Source organism: Camponotus floridanus, unplaced genomic scaffold, assembly GCF_003227725.1.
Source record: "Camponotus floridanus strain SB8 unplaced genomic scaffold, Cflo_v7.5 scaffold17, whole genome shotgun sequence".
Classification (NCBI taxonomy): Eukaryota; Metazoa; Arthropoda; class Insecta; order Hymenoptera; family Formicidae; genus Camponotus; species Camponotus floridanus.
Window position 1 is genome coordinate 496,118 of NW_020229292.1, and position 21,666 is coordinate 517,783.

The 21,666-nt window shown below is 32.0% G+C and overlaps 1 protein-coding gene across 10 annotated transcripts in view; it reads left to right on the plus strand.

Annotated features, from left to right (window-relative positions):
- Window positions 1–21,666, plus strand: part of LOC105250089 (probable Ras GTPase-activating protein) — a 294,638-nt gene that overhangs the window by 187,396 nt on the left and 85,576 nt on the right. Inside the window, exon 3 of one of the 10 annotated variants that reach the window (XM_011256003.3) lies at window positions 14,588–14,919. The exons of 8 other annotated variants lie outside the window; for them this stretch is intronic. In XM_011256003.3, coding sequence (XP_011254305.1) covers window positions 14,820–14,919 — 100 coding nt within the window. In that variant the 5' untranslated portion in view covers window positions 14,588–14,819. Of the gene's footprint in view, window positions 1–14,587; window positions 14,920–17,346; window positions 17,582–21,666 lie in introns of those variants that run through there. One more of the 10 variants, XM_025407323.1, reaches the window with a different exon arrangement.

Here is a 21,666-nt window from a genome sequence, read left to right on the forward strand (position 1 = left end):
ATTATTATAGGAACTTTAAATAGGAACTTTAAATAGTGCTCGTTTTATAATATTCTAGTATCGATAAACTTAATTATTAAAATATTTTGTGCATTTGCATAGGATAAAATATTTAATACGAAATGACATTACAAAATTTAATACAAAATTTAATAGATATACGAAGGAGAAACATTTAATTTTTTAAAACCGAGAGAAAAAAGAGAATTATTTTAAATATGCTAGGATGACACATAAAATATGTAAAATTATTATAAATATGTTTTGAGTTAACAATTCCATATGAAATAGAGTGAAAAGGATGAAATGAAGCGGCAGGATGCGACGAAGCAGCAAAATATCGCGAGACAGGAAGCACCGTCCGGGCGGGCAGGTAGTCACATCGTAATTTCCGGTGTGGATAACGTCTAAACAAAAGGGACTTTTCCGTTCATGTCGACGATACCGTTTTTATAGATATCATTTTTACGGTACATTAGAAACCAGATTTCCTTTAGTACACGAATCTCTTTTTACCGAGTAGAGTACAATTTAATTTTTCCTTTTATTGTTAGAGAGTTATAAAATATTTATTATTAGAAAGTTTATAACTCTTTAATAATTAAAAGTTCCAACGCGCGCGCGAGTAAAATGAATTAATAGGAAATCTATAATCTTCATTATGCTTTCCCTGAGAAAGCTTTGTTTCTCTTCATTGCCAGATATCGAATACATGTCATTATCAACCCTCGTGCTGCCAATTGGAGTAGAAATGTGTCGTCAACGGAAGCAGTATTTTTGCAGAGAAGGAAGGAGGAAGGGGAGGGCTTCATCGCGGTTTTATTTAACGCAGCACAATTTTATTAATAGCACGTGCAAATATAGCTTTCAAAAGACATGCGACAAGGTTGATTTAATCAAATCAAATCCAATTTATTATTTCTACTCGCGAAATTAACTTGTTAAATGTTATATATTTTATTATTTTATATAAAATTAAATATTCTAATAATTAAAATTATATTTAGTGAAATATTAAGTGAAATTTAGTTAATAAAAGATATGATTTTTTTTACGTATTACGCGTAATATTGAGCTAAAATAATAAATTTACATATCTATATAAAGTTAGTTAAATGAAAAAGTTAGTTATTTTTTTATGAAAATTTACTTACACATTTCTGGAAAAGAATAAAAGGATGATCGTCATTTAATATTCATGATCTATTTCTATGTTTTATATAACTTTTTGGCGCTTAACTTTATTATTCAATGCCACGATTCTTTCGTAGACGATTCTCTCTTTATCTTCGCGAAAAATTTTCACGCCTTAGAATCTTTTACTCGACAGAGATGGCCCAATTCGATGGTTAACTCTCAGCGAGATCCGTCTTTGTTCCTCGATTTTCCGCTTTTCTCGTCTCGGCGGATAGTGTCGACAAATGGAAATGAATGGAAATGAATGCGAGAAAGACGAGGGAGGGGGGGGGGGCGTAAGAGGAAGAGCTTTGTACACGTCGCACGTAAATGCAGGGGTGGCGCGCCAAAGTTCTTGGGTTTCGCAAGTTCTTCGAGCGTTACGACTCTAAGTTTATCTCTATCTCGCGCGCTGTCTTTCGTCTTTCTTATTCGACGACACCATTTTTTCTTCGCATCTTGTGAGACGCACATATAGCACGTATCTATAATACTTACCTACCCATGCATCGTGGTGCATTTTGCGGAAACGGGTCGACTTAACGGATTTGTTGAATTCGTCGCGTCGCAATTTTTACGGGTGAATTTTCTGAGAAGGATCGAATTACTCGTATCTCGTGTGTATGTTGATTTGAAACTTTCTCGTAAAAATAGAAGCGCGAAAAAGTAGTGTCGATACGCTAGCTACATGTTTATCTTACTGTAAATTAAATCGGCAATTAATTAAAAACGTGCCGCGATGCGAGGCACCGTAAATAGAAGTGTGTTAAGGTCGAAAGAAAGCTTTCTTTTTTGGTTATAAATTCATATTTGTATCTTTTATTTTATCAGTTTCATCAAATGATAATTAAATAGACTGTAATAAGCGAGAAGATTAACCAGCGTAAAAAAAAAATAATTAGATAATTTGTAATTCAATCTTGTAAAATAGTAAATGCGCCGTTTTAACTCTCGTTACGGTTTTGACAGCTAGGCAAAAGAGTAAGTGACGTCAACACCGTTTTAAATTACTTTGACGTGATGAGATAATTAGAAGATTAAGTTACTCATTCGCTCTTATATGAATTCATGAATTTTCATGAGTTTCCCTTGGCTGATCTATGCTTTAACATAATAATAAATTCTACTCGGGAATTATGACTGATTCGACCTACATTCGAAAGCATTTTCGATTCTTCTAGATTTTTGACTCCTATTTTTGATTTACGCGTAAAATTATCGAGATATCTACCTTCGATAAATTCGAGAGACGATAAGTGTTTTTATCCTTTCTAATATAATCCTTCCTAATATAATTTGAGTAATTTTTAAGAAAATATTTTCTTACTTATTCATGCTTTTTAAGAAATGAAGAAGCTATTTATCTTTTAACCGATAAGATTTAATTAAATATTTTTATATTAAATATTTAGTTATATATTTTTCGAGAGATGTGTGTGTGTGTGTGTGTGTGTGTGTGTGTGTGTAAAATATATACACATATAATTGATTGTTGATTATTATTAGTCGTTGTTTATAGAGATTTTGCGTTGCTAAGATTTTATATTTTGTTTCACGTATTTAACTATCTGGAACTGATAAAGTATGTCAAATGATAAATGGCTACGAATGTCTAACAAAGTTTATAGAAAATGATGTAATGTCGTCTCCAAACGCGGGAGATTGGTAAATACGGTAGGAAAGACGGCGGAAGTTCGTTACAAACTTACTTACAGACGTACAATGTTGTTTATCATCTACTGTGACGGGGGATTAACTTCCGCAATAACAACGTTTGTTGAAGTTTTCAGGAAGTTGAAGTGTTTAGTCCCAGAGCAAGCGCCCACGGATGCTCTTTTACATTTAATCTCTGCTATAAACTTGGAGCACAAGTATATAAGACTGATAATTATTTACAACAAAATAATGTTATTCTTTAAATATGAAATTTATATTGAAAATATATTAATTATATTATTTAATCTAAATTATTTTATTGTATTTTTTTATTCATTAATTTTTATTTTATTTTATTTATTAACGTGTTTTTCACTTTTTATGCTCTTTACGAAATTATTTTTCCTGCGCAGTAAAATTGAGTGTTAATATTTTATTATTAATATTTTATTTTATTATTTTATTTTATTCATTAATATATTTTTATTGCAACAAAATTATTTTTTCTCCGTGTTAATATAGGTTATCGGTGAACGTAAAACGACATTTATTTTATTTAATTACTTATAACATAAATTCTCTGTTTAATAGTCGACTTGCACTTTACAACGTAAAATATCGGATCTCACTTTCTCTGCATCCTTCTTTTGTTCAACCGCAATATAATAATGCATGCTACGTGATCGAGCCCGCACGACTAAGATTTTATGTACGACAATGAGCTAGGCTAGGTCACTGAACTTTTACTGCTATTATCTTTTCGATTCACGACCCCGATAATCTTTGAAACATCAAAATGTGCCTTGTATTTTGTATGATGAACACAAGATAGAACATTACAATACGAGTATATACAGAAAATATATACAGAACACTTAGTTTATTTAAATATATAATATTTAAGTTAGACAACATTAACACACCTTTTTAATAGAATAAATTTCATATTTACAGAATAATTTTATATCTAATAAATTTTATATCTAACAAAAAACTTATTTTATTGTAAGCAATGATGTCTTTATATATGTGCATTTATGTTGCTTGTGATTTAAATATATTCAACAGATGGGCTTAAAAGAAATATAACGAGAACATTAGGAATTGTAATATGAAAGATATTTTTATTTTTATGTCTAAAGATGTTCAAGAAAAATATATAAAAATATTTAAACGATAGATTTTTTTTCTGATTTTCAAACTTTTATATAAATATTACAAAGTTTCTGCAAGAGAGATTACATTCGAGTCAACCTTTTAGGTTTTTACTAAAGAAAGTTCTCCTTATATATAGCTTAATAGAGGAGAGCGTGGCGAATGTGTGCAATAAATCCAATTGCGCGAACATAAAAGGCGGCAAGTGCAGGCGGTTCATTAACCAAATATGTACAGCGAATGAGTTTCGTGAGCGAAAACCGTCCGATATCGAACTTTGTTACACATCTTTCTTAATCTCATCTCGAGCACACGAGTTTGCCGACACTTTACTTTCTATTACCGATTATATATCTGCTAATATCTTTCGCATTATGAAACTGTAGCGTACGGTTCTTATACAACCGGACATCAATTATTAGTATCTGATAAGAAAAAGGAATTCTTTTTCCCGGATATAACAGTGTTTTAATTATTTATTATGCATCTTTCTCAACTCCGATACGAACATATGATTTTGACATTTTATTAATTTTTTCCGGCTGTATCGGTTAACATTTTTCGCGTTATGAAACTGTAGCGCACGATTCTTATGCAATTGGACATTAATTATAAGCATCTGATAAGAGAAAGAAATTTTTTCCGGATATAACAATGTTTTTTAATTAATAAAAATAATGGAAATTTGTTTTTACATAATTATATATTTATAACTTGAAAATTATTAATTTATTAGTTGCAAGCATGCAATGGTAACTATTTTTATTTAGAGAATTTTTATAGAATTAGGTCAAAATCACGACTATCATTGGGATATGACGCTCTTATTTTAGGTGTATTTTAGGGAAAGGACCCTTTTTGCTTTTATAGCGCAATAATCTTGTTCTTGCAAAATTGGCGAGTGGAGACGGAATTTCTGGAAACGTTTCTTCCCACGCAGGGGGATTTATGGCAGAAACTTTTCTCTTTGCCAGAGAAAATATCTTATGCGATGTTGTGCGCGTTTCCCTTACACGTCGCCGCTATATAAGCTCGTAAATCCGCCGAACGGTGCTCGTAGAGGAACATAAATCGCGATCGTAATTTTTCAAAGGCGGGAAAAAGCCTCTTGGCCCTTATTCGGTCAACGATAAGTTCGGTTGCAGGGGCGCGGTAAATCACGCTCGCGGCCGAGTTTTCACCGGAAGTGTATGTCCGAGCATTCGGTGAGATTACGTAAAAGAATTCGCTTCACGGCAAGCCATGTCAAAATGATCCGATCACCGTTAGTTAGTTATATCACGGCGAGAAGGAATGTATCGGTGAAACGTTCCTTTCGTGCGAGGAGCGAAAGAGAGGTAGACCGCGAATAAATTCCTTCCAGATGTAGCGAATCGCGCATATTTCTTATCGTTGTAAATTTTAGATTCCTCGGTATTGCTCTCGGCAAAATTATCTGCTTTGAATCTTCGCGATTTTTTATATTCTTTAATTATACACTGAGGAAAAAATTATCTTGAAATAAAAAAATTTTAGTTAACTCAAGAAAGCTATTTATTCGGTGGGTACTAAAAATGTCCGTTAAGTATTTATTTACATATGTTTAAACAAATATATATGTTTAAAAAATATAATTTTTAATTAAATATTTTTATATTTTAATTTTACAAAATATTTATTAAAATGCATTTTTTATTCCCAAAAATTTTAAATTTTTTAATTTAAAAAAATAATATATTTAATTTGATAAATTATAGTATATATTTTACGAAAATAGTATTTAAATATAAAAAATATATAAATGAAAATAATGTACTTAATATAACATGCATATTTAATTAAAATTAAATGCTTCTGCTTAAATGAAGTAAACAATTCCATTTCCTTCCATTAAAAGTTTCAAGAAAACAAATTTATTTGATTTAAAAAAATTTTTCCCTCAGTGTATCATCTTGTTTTTATGACGGTTTGTGAAATGATGAATACAAAATTGTTGAATTAATAAAAGTAAAGTTTAAAAGAATTATATAACACGCGATCATATGATTCTTTTCTGCTAGATAATTTATTTACTTCTCTTACTTGATTAATTATTTATTTTTTTATATAACAGATTAATAAATGATTCTTACATCAATAATTTATTATCAATTATATCAAGTATTGTGATATGAGTTTTTGAATTTATTTACATAAATGTCTTATGATATATTTTCAGTCTAGAATATACGGAAAATTATTATACATTCGCGTGGAAACGACATCTCGAGTTTTATTACCTTGTCTGCGCCAGCAATCTGCGACAATTCTCACATGGCGAAGTTTTACCGATGTAGCAAACGCGAGTTGAATCCACGCGGACATTGTACAATAGCGAAGTGCATTTCGAGAAACTGTTCCGGTCATAAATTGTGATTACTTTGGGGAGGATAGCATTTCCCACGACGTGGCCTTCCGTTATCGGAAGGATCCCGGAAAAATTATCGGAATTTTTCTGTCTCTTGTGCCCTACGTATGATTGAAGAGGAGACATCGATGAAATATATTATTCCGTATGATTGAAGAGGAGACATCGATGAAATATATTATTCCGTGAAAAGTTTTATTCTACTTCCATGTATTTCTTTGCGAGTGACTAGTCTCTCCAAGTCTGCGAGTTGTCGACTCGTTGCTGGTGAATTAGCCATTCACCGTTATGACGGTGAATTTAATTGAATAAACTCATCGCAGCTTCAATTTAGGCAAACTAACAACGCATAAACCGTTTCTCGAGCATCCGCTTCAACTGCAGCCTCAAATGTTGGCTGCATTCGAGTGGGTTTCCAGCAAACATTTCTCTCGCGATATTTTTTCTCCTCGTAGCCGTTGCGAATTACAAACCGTGAAATCTTTGCACGATGCACTTTGTAAAAAGTTAAAAATATATCATCACGCAAACGTGAAACACCGGTTGGGCAGGGTTTTTCACGCTGATAATTTTGCGATTATTATCGCTCGAATAAGTCGTTTCAGGAGGGCTTTAAAAAAGAATCGTTTTTTTTGTGTATTATTTAAAATTCTTTAAAATAACATAAATATTGTACACAGATCGATACGCATAGTATCAGTTTGTTAAACAGTTGTTAAGAATGTATTTTAGTCACAAATATATTTTAGTAAGAATTTTATAATAATTCAGTAATTTTATTGTTTTTCATGCAAAATAATTTTGCAGATATTTATCAAAAATACTCCAATTCAAACAAAGAGAGATAATGCTTGATATAAATCACATTTTATTAAAAATACAGAATAAAATATAGCATTCTTTAATTTTAAAAAATTGTGCATTTTGAAAATATTAAATTCACATCTATTAAAATAGAGATGTTTGTATAATTTGTAAAAATGATCAAATTTCTTCTTTTCCCGTGATTAGTATATCACGAATAAATAATACATCTACGAATTTGAAAATCATGGATCGTACACTGAGAAAAATCATTTGATTGTACCAACAAGACGTATATGATTGAAGGCATTTTGGTTAAATCAAACAAGAATTTCTAGTTATCATGATAAGACTCGATTTTTCATAACTAGAACGTTTAATAGATTTTACTATAAGGATTTAGTTAGTATTTTCTGGTTGGATCTATAAAATTTCTTGTTACATTAATTTCTTTGCTTGCCACTCTTAACTTAACTCGTATTAAATATTTGCCATGAAATGTATATAAAGAACCAGTATTAACATTAAATCCAAAGTATATTTTTTTTTTCTTACGAGCAGTAATGCCAGAAAGAGGACGCTAGCTCTCTGATTGTGTGTGTTTGAGCTGCATCCTCTTCTTACGTCATTGTTTATCAGTTGAATTTCTAACAAACTGAATTTAAAATAATTTATTCAATAATCGGGATTGAATTTATCCAATAATCTTGTTGGAATTCAGAATATTAAACAGACTTTTGAGATTAGATGGAAAACATTTTAGGCGACTTGATGCTGGTGAGTTTAGTATTATTAATCAGAAAATTTGATAAATTTAACAGGAAGAAATTAATCAGATTCATCTGGTAATTCCTACAAGAATTCTGGTTCGTTCATTTTCCAACAGACACTAGTTGAATCTACCAGAATTCTAATTAATGCAATCAGATTTTTTTCTCAGTATATATTTGTTTGTAATTACGCAATTATCAGTCTGATATACCGTTTCAAAGTTCGACAATTTGCCAAGTGATTGAAATATTCAAACTAGACTTTGATCGAAGGCAAGACAAGAAGAAACGCGCAAGATCCGCCTCTAGTTCCTCGTAAACGGGCACGGCTTTTTTTATGCTTATATATGTATCATCTTTACGCGTCATACGCTTTCATGGATCATTATCGTTTCCGTAAGTTTACGGACGTATAACGGACAGGCCTCGTCAGACTCTTTCGATATATCGTTTTATCCGTCGTTTTATTATCGAGATTTCAAAGCTTATCAGCTCGCGTTTCTGCATCGTCTAGCAAGCAAGAGAGAAAAGATTCTTATCATGTCAATCGACGAGATTGACTTAATCTGGTTTAAATAGATTCGGATCAATAAAATCCGGTGAACTTTGAGACTGGATTTTAAGGTTGCTTAGAGGATTCTTAAAGGCTACGCGAAAACAGAGTACTTGTGGGTTTCGTTAGGTCAGAGATATAACGAGGCTTAAAATAGAGGAGATCTGAGATGCGTTGATCAACGAGAGGCTTTTGACAGAGCAACCATCGAGACCGAAAAGATATCGCGAACGTTCACCCTTTGAGCGAAGCGCAGAAATTATATCGATGATTGTTGAATTTATATTAGAATATTTTAAAGACGAAGGAATATTTGTTTTTATACGTGCCAGAAGTTGGAAATATTTTTGAATGCGCAGCTTATATATTTATTATATTTATATTATTATATTTATTATATATTTTTTAAAAGCATTCAAATTGACAACGTAATATAACAAATAATATTTTTGTTTTATGCTATGAAATTATTATTATAAATATACATTGTAAATAATTATTAAAATATATCTGTATTTACAATTGAAATAGTTTAATGAGTAATAAAATATTTTAATTATCGATATTAATAAGATTGATAATAATACATTGAATGTTGCGAAATAATTATATCATTGAAAAATTGATAGTCATCGTCGCATCGTGTGTTTTGTTAATTAATACGATATTACATTGTTCGAATATGAAAAATGATAGAATGACGCAAGTTACGCAAGGATTTTACGATGATTCGTTGCTAAGCGAATAAAGAATAATGTTGTGCGAAAGTCACATCCCTGTATCGTAGAATAGACAATAAAATCGAGGAACATCATTCACAGTTGACAGTTATTTCGTGAAAGAAAAGTCCGCGCGATTATAAAATATTTCGATTAAAATATTTCTCGTCATTTTTCTCTTCATGTAAGATGCAATTTGAGGATCTGTTTCGATCGGTCGTTTATTCGTAGCTTTGTATACATCGTGATTTATTTTTATATATAATTGCAAACAATGAAAGCGATTTATCAGCCTTATTTGAAGTGAGAAGCAAAATTTAAATAAAATTAAGTTTTTTATCAATGATATTAAAATATTATCAATTACATTTATTAGAACAATCTATATCTTTGATCAGATGTCTAACGGTGTAAAAATAAAGTATGTTTGCGTGTTCTAATTATCTTCCAGTTAATTTATCAAAATATTGTCGCATGATTCTCGGGAAGAGTAACAAACTATAATTAGTTTGTTACGTGTGTCCATTAATTAAATTTAATTTTTTAAAGCGCATAATGTAATGTGTAATTTGAACAACGTACACATGAAGCTGCTTGCGACTTTGCATCATTTTAATTATGAATATTCCGATAAACTTTGTCTTTGATTACTTATCGTACGAGAAGCTTTTTATGTGTTTTAAATTTCGCAAATGCGTGAACGAAGAAATAATTATATCTAAATTATTTCTCTCTCTCGCTTTTTTAATAGAGTCTATAAATTTAAATGAGAAAATTTAAGGATGTTTTGTATGTACAATCCCAGCAAAAAATAGCTGAAAATCAATATTGACGAATATCCACTTTTCGTAGAGATATATTTTTTAATATTTATTGCGTTTTTACTGAAATATTCCGAATTTTGTTAATCGAAATGATTAACTTTTGGCAGAGAATTTCGCCTTGTGACAGATACATGGCTTACTTCATTGAATTATATTTAATATCTTTTTAACCAGTTAATACTTGTATAATATTATTTGACCAAATATTTCCTCTGTATCTAAACTTTTGCAAATTTTAAACAAATTCTGAACATTACTTCCATGTTTTTGTCATTTGAATCGACGTGGTTATACGTTTCCCATAAGAACACATGTTAATTCGGTGCAAATTAAAATCGTTATAACTTGTGAACGCTTTAGTGAATCGATTTGTACTGAAGATTCTAAACATATGTAAGGACATTCTGTACAATTTTCATTAAATTCTCAATATTTTGAAAATAAGTACAAAATATCCTTAACACAAAAAGAGTCTTGATTTTTTCTCAAGAGTCGCGATGTTAAAAATATTTTTCGCATTTTAGTTCTCAGGTTGCACTTGTTATTCGCAAACACAGGAAGCTACTTCTGTTTCGAGAATATAACAGTATTTACGTCATGCCGTAAATCGTCATAAGCGTACGCGATTAGTGCAATTAGCCCTCGCATCGATCCGCTCTGAATTACCGGGGGCTAACGAACGCGGATGAGACGTGCGGTTAATTAGTTCCACGAAATTTATTCCGCGCGTTCTGTCGGCATCGTCGTTCTAACAACGAAATCTATCGACGAAAACGAAAGCTCAAACGCGACAAACACGTAGCTCCGATGTTATTTACGGAGACACTGAATCGCACTGTTCGTAATTGACATTCCTCGACCAAAGTTCGTAAATCTCTCGGCATCTCCTCTAAACAACAATCGTGTTCTAATGAATCACACTAATGATCATTATATGGCTGCGTTCAACCAGGAGATAATTGACGAGCTTTTTACAAATTACGCGGACATTAATAGATACAGATCCCCTCATTTAATCATTTTCTCGCGCTGTCAAAAATACTATTAATATCATTTAAAAGAGATTACACTTTTTTACTGAAAGTATATTTTTTTATTCAAATCTAATATAAATATATATTTATATTATATTAAATATATATTAATATATATTAATTATATATATATATATATATATATATATATATATATATTTATATATATTAATTCAAATATATATTATATTAAATATATATTTTTAAATTCAAATATAATATAAAGCTACAGAAATTTTACAATTATATAAAAATGTGTAATTTATGCTGTACCACTTGTATAGCTGCACTTAATCTAGGAATGTAAAACGGGAGGAGATGCACTTTCAACACGGTCTATTTGGCTCGATATTCTTTCCGTATTAATACATCGTAAATCGGGCAGGTATTTTTTCGCAATTATTATTTTCTTGGGCATTCAAACGGTTACATCCGCGTGATACCATTTATTATTATTACGACGCTTCTCGAGCCATCACGTCTGATTAATATTTGATTCACCGTGAATCATCGTATCGCTAATTAACTCCGTGAAATGAACGAATGCCGATCCGTTCATACGGATCTGTATCTTTGGGTGTCCTGCTTCCATGCCATATAATCACGCCGCGGAAACTACGGTTTACGAGCAACAGGTGGCTATAACGAATATCATATTCGTGATGTTACGTCGAAACCTCATCATCGAAATCCTTCACGCTTCGCAATCAAGTTTATTAAAGTCGAACAGTGCGATATGATAGATCCTAGGTTCACGAACGGATCCTTGAAATTGGCGTTTCCTTTTCGTTGATATCGTTGAAGAATCGCGGAAGAAAAAAATAGAAAGTATATCTGTGTTAATTACATAAATATATTGAGATATTCTCTCTTTCCTATTTCATTCTATATTCTGCGAAATATAGAGGGTTTTACCTTCGCAATTTAACCGTAATTTCAATTACACTTGAACTCGTGCAATTTTCGATGTTTTGAGAATAAACAAATGTCTACTTTTTGGAAAAAAAAACATGGACATCTCAAGAATTTCTTTTGTACCTGAAGAAATAAAAAAATCCTCATGAAATTTTACTGAGATTCAGGAAATTTATTTTAAAAAATTTCCGATAACTTTGCTCTTATATTGTAAAGTCAGTAAGTCAAGTAAATTATTCGTTTACAATATATTATTGAATATATAATATGTTTGCTTATATCTTACAAAAATATTGAATATGAAATACGTCTTTATTATAATTTTTAGTGATAAAAGAATGAAAATTTTATGCAAATAAAAATTATCTTACAAAATAGTAATTATTCAATTTTTTCAGATATTTATGAATCTAGTAAAACTTTAAAACTTGAGAAACTTTATGTTTCTTCATATGAATGAAAAATATTAGAAAATGCGTACAATAAAAAAAATCATGTTAGAAAGGTGCACTAACAAATCTTTAAAATATCTTTGTTTGGAATTTTGAACAAAAGCATCTGAAAAATCAGGGATTTTTTTTTAGAGAGAGATTTGAGTTAGATATAAAAGATAACAAAGACGTAAATGTATTAATTAAATGCTCTAAAGACTATATATGCGCTTTATATATAACTATATGATCAAATTTTCATAACAATAAAGTTAAAACAGTTAACATCGTGATATTCCCTAACTGGATCCTACTTGATTTTTTTTTTCTTAATCGATACATCTCATCAATCATACTTAAATTAACGTCATCGCGTGGGCTGCGTAATCGCGTTTAAGCGGAATATCATTCGAGGATGCGAGGACACGCGGAAAAATTCGATCAAAGTCCCTTTTCACATCGACACATATATTTTTAATCACACCAATCTACTTAAAACCCGCACCATGCCCACGCGCACTCGCATACGTGCATATTCCACCTACGCATTCGATATAAATTATGCATCGATCAATAGTATGCGTTAACACTGATAAAATAATTGAGCGAGCATAAATTAGATGTCAGAAATGTTTTATACAAAAATTTCTTGGTAAGAATATCTTTTTATTTAACTACATATTTAACTACTTATATAATAAAATAATTTTTTAAAAGATCTTTGAAAGATATTTAAAAATTATTTTTCAAAATTTTATTAATGTGATCAAATAAATGTGTTTTATGATGAAATTTTTGTATGAAAAAATTGTTTTATATTTCAAATGATTTTCGAGATATATCGAGAGAAGCAAAAAATTCCACATATGAGGATTTTATCTCTGAAAATCGTTGTTGAATCGCAACTGAAAATTTTTAAATTCATCTATTTAAATCCTCTTCCCCCTTTTACGTGTCTCTCATCATAAAGTTTCATAAAAATCAGAATTTCTTAGCTCGCGAGATTTCTTTGTGAGTATCGCAGATATTCGCGTTTATGGAGGAACATTTGAAGTCATCGCACATGCCTATCGCGAATAACTTAAACTCGAATAAATCATAAATCGTTTCGATAATGAGTCTGACATTAAGTACGTGACTACAACTTGCGCAACTTTATCTATATTCGTGCGAAACGCGAATTCCGGAAAATGGGACTTTTAGTCGCGCTTGTGATCACAAGTGAAAAGTGCTTGCGTCAGTCCACAATTTTATTGCGCAATATCGTTATGCCAGGTGGATTGCAAATTGGGTGCGAAAAGTGATTTATGCATCGTCGTCACGGTGATCGGGAGATATTTTCTGGGATATTTTTCGCGATATGAGTGAACTCTCAATTGGACGCGTCGCGTACTCGACAGATCTATCTATTGATTCGCGCGCGATGCATATGCGATTAATGGAAATGTTCGGTTGGCATGGTAGGTAATGTGATACTTTTCAAATTGATTAACATCATTCGGTGTAGAGGGAAATTAAATACGGCGAATAATAGCTCGCTTGTCGTAAAATTCCTAAGACTGAACGGAAGGGAAACAAACAATTGCGATATCAAAAATCGCGCTGCTAAAAAATTATGTATGTACATGATTATAAAAGTTATTTATATTTATGTCTTATATTCTAGCATTTTTTTATAATAAAAAATTTCACGATAAAAATATTTAACCATTTTTAATTTTTAATCAATCTTAGAGGTGGAGATAGAGAGAGAAGGAGAATAATATATAATAAATTATTGATTATCAGAGAGAATATTATTACAAGTCATAAATATATAAAAATCTCGACTGTGGGATTTAATATTTTATTTAATTGCATACATTCACGTTGCATAATAAAAACGTAATCCACATAGCTGGAATTTATACTTGCAATTTGAACATTTTAAGTCACTCTAATATAAACTTGTGTGTAGGATATATTATTATCGTGAACATGTGTATATCAAATCACATGATATTCACGATTTATCATCATTTTCATGACGATTACTTGTGCTTCGATTGCCATCTGTTGTCAATCACATCTCGGATCATGGGTCACGTATTTCGGAGAACGTTTGCCACGATGTATGTATGTGTGTATGTCGTATCGACGACGAATCGCTGGATTATCTTTCCAGGTGAACTAGAGCGAGGAGGAGCGCATAAACGAACAGGTTGACCTCCCACACGCACGTGACTAGGGATTAATTAGCGCTAAATTACTCGGCTCCCATTTTTGCACTCGGCTCGCGTCGAGCATTAGAAGAAAAAAAAGAACACGACGATGCGATCTCACTCGTCTCATCTCGGCCCGACTTGAACGGGAAGAAGGAGAGGTATCTTGCAGCCGAGCTCGCGCAGTTATCAAGGATGCAGGGCATCTCGGAGGGTGCCTCGCCTGGCGGTCGCCGGCTGTCCCGCAGTTTTCACTCCTGTCTTCGTGGAGCCGATCATGACGACCTTGAATCAGGTACCTAGAATACGAAATTGCATGTTCGCGGGATAAATCGCCGATGTTACAATTATGATATCGCGATGTCGAAGAGGGTACCTTTTAGCGGAGATGTGATGGTAGCTGCTGCTGATGAAGGTAACTGTTTCGAGTATCGCTGCGTATCTATTTGTAAATTGTGCGAATTTTCGAGATTGAAATACGAGCGGAAAGCGGGTTTTCTTAACACACTTTTGCATACTCGAACGATTCTTTTTATGGCGCTGAACGAACAATCCGGGATGTGTGTAGGATAATGACTCGCACGATTAATAAGTATGTAGGTGAGCCCTACGCAATATCGCGTGCCTACGCTCGTTAAAGTCGTACTTGCCTTTTCCGATGGTCGCGATATAAAAGAAAACTCGAATAATCAGACAATTTAATTGCTCCGTCCACACATATCTAATCCTTCTTTCTCAGTCAATTTTTACATTGCCGAGTTATTATTCAATTATGATCGTTTAATTTCTCGCATTTAAATTGCAGGAGATCTTTAGAAAAGAAGAGAGAAATGTTCTGATCATTTTAATCTGAATAAACTTTCTTTTCAATCAATAAACGATCCTAGTGGAAGGAAAAGCTTAATGAGCAGCTTTTCCTTTTTTAAATATGTTTCATTTTACATTTATTTAATATGTTTATATTTTATATATATTTTATATATCCCTATTTATATTAATATGTCATTTTTCTCGCGCAAAAGGTGCGAATGATTGCTTATTAAATTCGGCGATAATTAGTAAATTTTTATTATGTATCAATATTAATTAATATTAATAATATTAATATTAATGCCAATTTTTTTTATTTATATCAGATATATTTTTTCTCTCAAGTAAATGAATATTGCTTAAATTGACGAAAATCTGGACTGTGTCTTTTGGCGAAGGGATTTGACATATACTATTTTTGATGAGACAACGAACGACGATACCGTAGTCTCTCGTCATAAAAGTCGCGTACGGAAATACGCACAAATACCGCTCTTGATACTAAACAGATGACACGAACCGATCCCTCGTGTTCACGCGCGCATGAGCCGTGACGTGCACCCACGTGACGTGCTATTTACGAGAGAGGCACGCTCGTGTTGATACTCACGATCGCACACTAACGACCGGCGACCGCGTAAGTGTAAGCGAGGGAGACGACGTTAATATTTACTTTCATACACAGCCTCCGTTACCGGCAGTCCATTCCCGACTGTATCGTGTTCACTGTCTCTAACCGGCCGAGGGGACTCTTGGTGAATCGATCCGGTGTCTCGGCTCGTCGATCCACGACGCGATACTTTAGTCGACGATAATTACCGTCGAACTTGTCCGCTTTATTGATGTGAAACGAATAAATTATCCGTGCAATCTTAAACACATGTGTGTGAACAGTGAATAAAGCGACGTACTAATTTTTCGCATCGTTCAATTCCGAATTACTAAACAGAAATGAAAAAGTGACTGATCGGAGACCGTTCATAATATTTGCGATTCACGTGTTCAAGTTAACTAGTCCTCGATTCTTGAAAATAACAATAATTGAATAGCCGGTACTCGAGTGTTGTATTTCCTCTATAAATTTATTTATAGCCTATCGAAGGAAAAAATAAAATATTCCAAGTGATTCTGGATGTAATTAAATGGGATTGATATTTTTCTACAGTGATATTTATAATTTTTTATAAATATATCAATAACGGTGAATTTTACAGCATGAGTTATTTTAAGATCTTAAAAGATCAATTTTACGATCTATAAAAAATTATACAACTATTTCCTGTGCTATCTGCAGTTAATATATATTACGGTAAAGTCTGATCAAAACTGGAAGCTGATAACGGTATACTGAATCTTGATACACATATTTCATATAATGATACCTCAACTGGGTCGACAGTGACAACTTGTTGAAGATACGAACGATTGATATCAATCAAGATCTTAGCGCTGTCCAACGGCTAAGTGACTTATATTAATATACACATTGTGTCGGGATTTGTTTGTAATGAATTTACATAATTTTTTACAAGATGCACAAAGTACTTCATCTGCCGCAAGTTGTTTCGCCAGCGGATTATTACAATATGATGTAACAGATGCTACCTCACGCAACAAATCAGCCGAAAAATTACAAGACAGCCGGATGTTCTGTCATGAATGTTCATCAGTATCAATTTCTGATGAACAAGAAAACTTTCCATAAAATTCGTTATTATCCGCGAAGACCACAATCGGCGCTTGCGCGATCGTTAATGTCAAGAAAGATATATCTCGTCAAACTGAGTCGATAGAAAATCAAGGGACCGTAAAACGAAAGTCCCTCGTGTAATTTGCATGCCACACATTGTCGGAAATTGCGAAAAGTTCCAAGACACTGTTGATATTCTTCTTGACGACCTTCGCTTACCGATCTTTCTCCTCGGCATGATCGATGCTTCACGGAATGACATGAATGGAGATGCGATGAGCTACCGCAAGTAATAGCGAAGGATGACACGCGAGTGAATAAGGAGCTCTTCGATCGCGCGATTCTTACAAAGATAGATGATCTAACAATCGCTCAAGGACGCGTTGTTGTGAGATAATCTACATCGTCAACATGAGGATCCGTTACGTGCCACAAGACACCGGGAACTGCCATAGACGTATGTTACTTTTATTATATGATGATTAGACGATACACTACGATTTATTGTATCTTATAAATTTCCAGGAAGAAATTTCTTGCGTAAATTTTACGAGACATTTATCGCCAAAAATTATTATTTACAATTGATTCACATATTCACACGCTCCAATAAATTATAAAATTTAAATTATTTGACGACACAGAAAAGTATACAAGTCCTTATGGCACATGCGAAATTGGCGAAATTATTTTCCATATTTCCCAATCACATTTAAAAGTATTTACATTTATATTAATTTCTTCTACTTAACATTTTTCTCGATCGTCATTTTTTTTTTTTGATATCCGGCTTTAACTTGGTCAGTCTGATGCTGTTTGTTACCGAGTCGAATGTCGTGCAAAGGAAAAAGATGATCCGTTATCCACGTGTGTGTTTTGCCCTGTACCTCTTCTGAAGTATCAAACTCGATTCCGAAGCAAATCGACAAAAGAGTTAATAAATGTGCACCCGATTTCAACGAACCTGATATTCAAACATGGCTTTTATTGATTCATCGTTGAAACGAGAGAGATGGAATTTTTCGCAGTTTTCTCGTAGCAAAATGCAAATTAATTGCTCTGATATCAGCAAATATCATGCATTTATGTATACGTTAGAATAAAATAATACGTCCTATCCGTTCCGTTACTTTTCATAAAATTGAGATGAATATCCCGTTAATTTTCTCTATCAGATCATTTTTATACATTGCATTTTTATACATTGCATTTTTTTTCTTGCTTTTCATGCAAATATTATTTCGTTTCATTCGCCAATCGTGTTTTTACGTGCAATTTAGCAAAAAGTTAGATAATACATTTTTTGATGTATGTATTTTGCTGCAACTGCAAATGCACTCTCTGTTATATTCATTAAAAATATTATTAACCGAGGGAGATTCACATAAAAAAAGTACAAACGAAATAAAAAAACACATGCTTTTAAATTAACCGTAATTCTGCCTCTGTCTAACAGCATTAAAATTAAACGACTGAACCGAGGGAATATTCCGGGCATATATACAGTGTACTTGTATGATTTCCGAGATGTGTTTTAATAACGCCAGGTACCATTAAAATATAATTTTCACAAAAATATTGCCTCGCAAAACAATTATGTGAAAAATATAAGTGAGCTTTGTAAACTGCTGTCATTTACAGCATTTTCCGCATTGCTTGTTTCATTTAATATGATTTTACGGTTAGATTGCCGCGTATAAAGTCACTTCAAAAAATTTAAATAAATAAAGGAGTAAATTTCATTTTTCATCAGATTTTTAATTAGTACAATTCTTTTTCTTTTTTTCTTTTTTTCTCCTAGAGTTTGATCATTCCTAATTTTTGATCAAATTAATTTTTTTTAAATCAATCAAATCATAGTGGACTTTATACAAAATACATAATAATAATAATTGACTTAATAGTTTTCAGAAAAAAGTATATACAGATTAAAACACCATTTTTTTAAAAAACAGATTTAAATCTTGAAACGTTCGTAAAACTTCTCATATATAATTATATTTTTATTCATGAAGCTTATATATAATTTAGAAAAATTATAAAAATGTTGTATCGATTAAACCTTGACGCTAATTATCTAGAGAACTTCAATTATTTGTCAGAGTAAAGTATGCTCTATGAAGTCAACATTTTCACTTCTTCTCTTGGCGTGAACGATTACGCGAGTAAGTACCGTAAAAGAAGTTGCACAAGCGCCTTCGCGTTTCGCTTTTACGCGCGCAAACATCTTATGATGATTGTCAGAACGATCGTAAAGTGGTATTCGAATTCACGCTGAAGAGAAATCGAAACTACAAATACCAGGTCGATCAATCTTCTCGGTCATATTTCGTGTGGTCTTATGGAACGTGTAACTTTATCAGCTGCGCTCTTTTAAAATTACAACACTCAATTCTAATCGAAAGAATGAGAAATTCTAAAAGCGGTTCTAACCGATACTACTTCGGCATTTCACTTTTGATTTCACGTCGAGAAAAAAAGATACCGTGATCATTGTGCGGAAGATGATTATTGCTGATTCACAGATGATTGCCATCGTAATTACAGCAATGATTATAAACGTGACGGCTAACTCTTGTAATTATTTATATAATACGAATTATGGCAATACTTCACACAATTTGCTTTCAGAAAACGTGAATATCTATCTCTTTGTTGTTACTCGAGGATGTATTATAATTACCGTGAAATATTTATTGGATTATTAATTGAACATATGTATGTGTGAATAATAAAATCACTGAATCGATAAGATTAAATTTGCATGGATTAATCTCGTTTGTTTGTGATACATAATATTATATTTGTATATTTTTTACGCGTATACACTCACTAATTTTACAAAATAGTTTACATGAAACTTATACTCTATCATTAACGTTATCATTTAATATCTCTTATTAATATCCCGTTTTTGTGCAATATAGTTTTTTATGTGTTTTATTAATTTCCTGAAGAAAGTCGATACTTTCACATAGTACACTTTGACATTTTCCTGCGAATCCAGAATTTAATTAGATATGAAATCGATTATAATTAGTACTGGGACTAAGGGAGAGGCTAACGAAACGTATTAATAGAGAGATGATCTAGGCTGTGTATGTGTGAGCTCGTCTATACTTTCCCCATAGAAGAAACTTATTACGCGAGATCTCGAGTCGGCTAAAAAGTCGCGTGAAACGTCCCGAGAGTAAATTTATTTTTACGTTGACGCAAATAAATTGACGACTTATTCTAGGACTTATATGCACTTAACGACTATTAGCCGCAATCGCGGAATTAAAATCCTCTTGCACAGGTTACGAGCAATGTTGTAAATCTGGTTTCGATGACGGTTACGCGTCGAGCGATAGCGATCAATCATCCGAAGTTTGCGTGAAAAAGCAGAGAAACATTATTCTATCTGCTTTTTTAAACGTTTTTTTTTTATAATAAATGAGGCTGATACTTTTAAAAATATTATAAATAGTAGAAACAGGATGTAAGCACAATTAAATCTTAAGAGTTTCCATTTTCTTGCGCGAATCATGTTTTAGAGGAATTATTATTCAGAATTTCTCTTTTTAAAAAAACAGCACGATGATTAATTATCATTAATGTATCTCGATATTAATTATTGTCACAAATAACAACAATTGTGAAAAATTATTGATATCAATCGTAAGATATTTTCTCTTGTTTCATATATATATATATTTAATTTAAAAAAATATTTTAAAATACATCCCATCTTCCGCTATTTTCTTTTTTATTTTATAACAACGATTTATTACGTTTTCATGTATCTTATCGAAACAAGTTTAGTCGTATCGATAATAAAAATTCATATATTTATTTTATTCGAGGACATAACTGGATCGAACGCTCGTGTTTTTATCAGACATTCTCGCTAATATTTACGCATATCATATATTTCAATGTCATTTGAGATCCACCGCAACCGCTTCAAGACAAGAAATTAATTGAAAAATCTTCTCTAGCAGGTTGCGGAAAAACGGTCAGACTGAATTGCTGTCTCTTCATGGTCGAAATACCCGTCTTACGATGCCCGTAATAACGCACATATGATACTATATAATACCACACATACACATATGATAATAATTTCACAATGGACGTTATTTTGTAGAAAGTTTCTTCAAGAATTCTCCCGCGGCGGAATATTTTTTTCAATGGATGCGTATTGGCAGAAACGAATCGTTAAGTTGTACGACAGATTAAATCCGAATAAAAATTAGAAAGCCTAAATATTAAAAAAAAAAGATATGAAACGTGCTGATTATGTCTATAATATTGCTTTTACTTGTCACTTTCAAACTTATTCTAAAGTTTAATTATTTTTAATACTTTTATACAATGTATACATATCTTTTTCTCATAATTTCACCTTGAAATTATGGTTATTATAGAATATAAAAAATTTTACGGCCTTTCTTTCCTGTAATATCAATACCAGTTTACTTAACTTGAAAGAGATTTTGCTGCATCTCGAGTGAAATAAATCGATTCTAAGATCTGCAATCAGATCCCCTCGTATAATTT